Below are 4,461 nucleotides of genomic sequence, written 5' to 3'. Positions count from 1 at the left end.
TTTAGTCTCCTAAGCTCCGGAATCAACGGATAGAGTCCACGAACACATCTACCTCGATAGAGAATGCTCTTCGTCGCCTGATCCTTGATCAAAAAGAAATAAGGGTGAAATTCAAGGAAGACATGATTATCAAGGGAAATTCTATGGACAGAAAGGAGACTCTTGTCGGCATTTGGAACATGCAACATTTTCTTAAGATGGATTTTACGAGAATGGGTACTAAAACTTGAATGACCAATGTGACAGATCTCCATACCTTCACCACTAGCTGTGTGGATTTGGTCCTTGCCGCGGTATTTCTCCTTCATGGTCAACTTCTCGAGATCGTTGGTGATGTGGTTGGTGGCGCCGCTGTCGACATACCAGTTGGTGCGATTCCGTAGGAGCCATCTGCAGCCGCCGCCACCTTGTCATCATCTTGAGAGGAGTCGTCATCCTCTTCAGAGCGGTACCAGCAATCTTTTGTTGTGTGCCCCAACTTGCCACATATCTGGAAGCGAGGAGCATCAGGGCGTGCGCGAGGATTGCCGCCACCGCGGCGAATTCTGTTGTTGGAGGGAGCACGCCCGCCGCCATTGTGGGAGTTGGAGCCGCCGCCGTTTCCGCCTCCACTGGACCTTCCCCTGCCACGGGAGAAGCCGCCGCGCCGAGAGGAGCCGCCACGACCGCGAGAGGCCGAGTTCGCGGAGGACTTGAAGCCGCCGCCGCTGGACCTGTGGAAGTGCACCATCCTCTGATAAAAGTTGGAGAGCATAGCGAACAGCTCGTCGATGGTGACGGGGGTCACGCGAGCGTCCAGAGCAGAGATCAGAGGCTGGTAGTTAGCATCGAGCCCGTGGATGATGTAGGAGATGAGCTCATCGTCGAGGATCGCCTTGCCCGCCGCGGCCAGCTCGTTGGCGTAGCCACGCATGGTGTTGAAGTAGGAGGCGACGGAGAGGTTGCCCTTCTGCGCATTGATGAGAGAAGTGCGGATGGTGTTGATGCGACTCACCGATTGCGACGAGTACATGCCGGCGAGCATCGTCCAGAGCGCGCCCGCGGTGGTGACCGTGGTCACCGTGAGGAGCACCTCCTTTGTGAGGTTGCCCAGCAGGTAGCCAAGGACCTGCTGGTCCTCCCGGACCCAGGTTGGGTGGAGAGGGTTTGGCGTTGAAGTCTCCTTGCCTTCCTTGGTGGTGACGAGGAGCTTTGCCGGCTCCGGCTGGGTGCCGTCGACGTAGCCGAAGACCCCGGCGCCACGCAGTTGGGGGATGATCTACGTGCGCCACATCACGTAGTTCGTGCGGGATAGCTTCTCGGTGACCTGGCCATTTAGACTAGCCAGGAAGGAAGCGCCGGAGGAGGAAGACATGATGGCTTTGGCACAGGTGGTTTTGGTAGCTAGATGAGTTGAAGAAGAGGGGCTCTGATACCATGTGCGAGCGGTAAAACGTGTCCATGTTATATAGTAGGGAGCTAAAACCCTAGATGGCTTTACATGATGCGGTTACAACAAGAGATAAGAGAGAATCAAGATACAACTTAAGAAAGAAGAAAAGGAGGAGATGGTTACAAGAATATCTCATACAAACTACCTCCTAGCTATATCTCTATATCCCAAACATATACCGCATATGTGATGTTTGACAGCGCCTTCATTGGCCGTCATGCTCAGGATTCAAAGTTCGCTGCTGCTGCTGGCCTCTGATCCCGACATTTAGCCGCACAGGATTCTTCTTCGTTTACAAAAAAAAAAAGCACCAATATTGTGGCGCCACTCCCACTCATACTGCTGATTTCAAAGTCTCCCGCCGCACCACACAGGTCCACGCCTTCCGTGGTATGTGCAGATGGAGCCTCCCTCTGTTTTGTGGCTTTCCATCTGATTTCTTACAAAGTTGGCTGATCGGTTATTTGTTATAAAGTCTTGCTATATGCACTACAATATTTGTATCTGATTTCTTACAAAGTTGGCTGATCGGTTATTTGTTATAAAGTCTTGCTATATGCACTACAATATTTGTTACCTGTAGGCTGGAGTATATAAAGCAGAGACTTATTGTATCTCGTTCCTCTCTGCTCTCGTGGAATCTCACCATTGCTTAGGCTCTGTCGTACTCATATAGGCCCCTTTTTCTCAACCTGGGTCAAGCTTGAAGAGGTGGCGCAACTTGTGGCACACAATCCGCACTCGCTAATCAGCCCGCTGCCTACGAATGCTCTTTTCTACGGATGAACCTTCTCACTGGTATGTTACTTTTCTCTGTGTAAGCACTACAATGTCAGGAAAAGTTGCACACTTGTGTAAAGTTCAGTGATGATAATGCTAGACGTGCGATCTTCCAGGCACAAATGATGCCTGAGTGGTGCTCTTCACTGGCACTGCAACCTTTGGAAGTTCTGCTGCTTTGAAATGGATCACACACATCCTCGTGAGCTTATACCGACTTACCGAGGCAGTGGAGCGAAGCTCAGTCCGAGTTTCCCATGATAGTTTCTGGCCCTGATTCCCTCGCCAAGACGACAATCCTATCAGTTTGGCACCATAGAGTTGATCAGATCATATTTCCTTCAACTTCAACAGCTTCCAGTCCTAGGAATCTCTACGGTGGTTCCCTGAATCACCGCAGCATGACCTGCTTTCCAGCTACTGCGTGTATTCTTTGTTTTTTTTAATCTGCCACTGTATTTGTAAAGGAGGCGTGTATGGACATGCAAGAGTTTGATGAACTAAATTTCATGAAACATCATATGTAGGGCAAATAGCTCCCATGCGATGTCGTTGGTGTGAATTGTCTCTCATGCGACGTCGTTGGTTGCAATAGCTCTCATGCGACATTTGCGTTGGAAAAAATAGCTCCCATGCGGCACTGCTGCCTAATCCAAAGACATATGTTTAAAACTCGAATCAGGTGAGCGGGACCCACAGCGTGGGACCCACTAACTTATCCAACTCAACATTGGTCAGGTGAGCGGGACCCATAGCGTGGGACCCACTAACTTATCCAGGTCAGCATTGGTACAAGAGGACACCGAGCCGTGCCCCGAGCCGTGCAGCACCCGAGCCCATCCTCCCACACCCCCTCCCCCCTCCCCGACCGTTGTTGTTCTTCTTCTCCGGCGACGACGCGCAGCAACGCCGTTCCGGGCCGCGACCTAACAATGTCGAGCTCCGCTTCAGCCTCCCGCCGCTCATGGCCGCGCTATGGCGCAGTGCCCATGACAAGGTGCCCTGCATGCCCACGCATCGCACCCCTGAAGCGGCTAGTCACAACGACCGACAAGAATAGCAACCTTGGGCAGGAATTCGTGAAATGCGAGAGCAAACCAGAGCAGGGAAAGGTGAGATTTTACTTCTCAATATGCCAATTTGGTTTTTGTCTCCCAATTTCATATTTGCCCAATTTTTCATCGGATTTAGGATTTAGGGTTCATCTTTCCAATTTCAGATATTGAAGCAATGCACCCATTTTGAGTGGCTAGATGAGTACATAGAGCGGATTCAACTGGAGGGTGCATCAGGGGAGCTCGATTTACCGTTGGAGGCGGAGAAGTTGGGCAAGTTTGGATCGGGCGCGTCTGGATCTGGGGCCCCTGGATCTGCCCAGTCCATTGGGGCTACTGTGGGGGATGCAGGAGTGACGGCAGAGCTGAAGAAGCTGAACAAGCAGATGAAGAAACTCATCGAATTGCAGAAGCATGGAAATTTGATGGGACTAATGGCCGGACTTTTTTATGTTTGTGTAATTGCTCTCGCATTTGTTTATGTGATGATAATTAGTCATAAGTGAATAGATTGGGCATCATTTGTAATCGTAATGATATGTACATTTGAATAAAAGTGTTGCACTGTGTACGAATTCGGCATGTCTTCTCCACTCTGTTTCGGCCCCGTTTTTTCAGTTCTTCAGTTCGTCACCAGTTTCAGTTTCAGTGGTAGAGGGAGAAAAGGAAAAAAAGGTTCGTCCATAGTTGCCCGAAGAGGCCAGGCCCATATAGAAGTTAGGCAGGGCCGAATAGAACATATCCAGGCCCATTGATAAAAGAAGTGTAGCTAGTGCAAAAAAAAAGTGCACACGGTTATTGGCATCGATATATCTTTTCGGCTTTAGGTTATTTCACAAATTTTAAGTTTCCTGCAGTCACCTTTTTTGAGATAACTCATCTGATAATTATATGAGCTATTTTTATGCATAAGCTATCGTGCCCGATGGTAGGGTCCCGTGTTGTTTCGGCTAAAACAAAAGGTTGGTTCTAGTTAGTAGTCTAACTTGCAGTCTTTGTGAACCAAAAAGGTTGCAATTGTTTGGTTCTAGTTTATTTCAACCAAGCACCATTTTAAAAAAAATTGATTTGTGCTATGGTGTTTTCAAAGTTTTTACTCGTGTGTTTTAACCGAAAAAGGTTGTGCCCCTCTCAAAAAAAGAAGACATCTAGTGTGCCCCTAGTAGCATCTCCTTACAACATAGAGGGGCATCC

General features: G+C 49.3%; 1 protein-coding gene across 1 annotated transcript; it reads left to right on the top strand.

The window, feature by feature from the left end:
* Positions 1-3,071: 3,071 nt before the first annotated feature.
* On the top strand, positions 3,072-3,773 carry LOC147957236 (uncharacterized). Its single transcript, XM_087537888.1, has 2 exons — positions 3,072-3,324; positions 3,432-3,773. Exons 1-2 carry the CDS (start codon positions 3,145-3,147, stop codon positions 3,771-3,773), a joined length of 522 nt encoding a protein of 173 aa, XP_087394014.1. The 5' UTR covers positions 3,072-3,144.
* The last annotated feature ends 688 nt before the right edge of the window (positions 3,774-4,461 follow it).

The sequence above is a fragment of the Triticum urartu genome, chromosome 7A (assembly GCF_056163025.1).
Source record: "Triticum urartu cultivar PI428250 chromosome 7A, HENAU_Tu73, whole genome shotgun sequence".
In the NCBI taxonomy this organism is placed as follows: Eukaryota; Viridiplantae; Streptophyta; class Magnoliopsida; order Poales; family Poaceae; genus Triticum; species Triticum urartu.
This window is presented reverse-complemented; position numbering and strand designations above follow the sequence as displayed.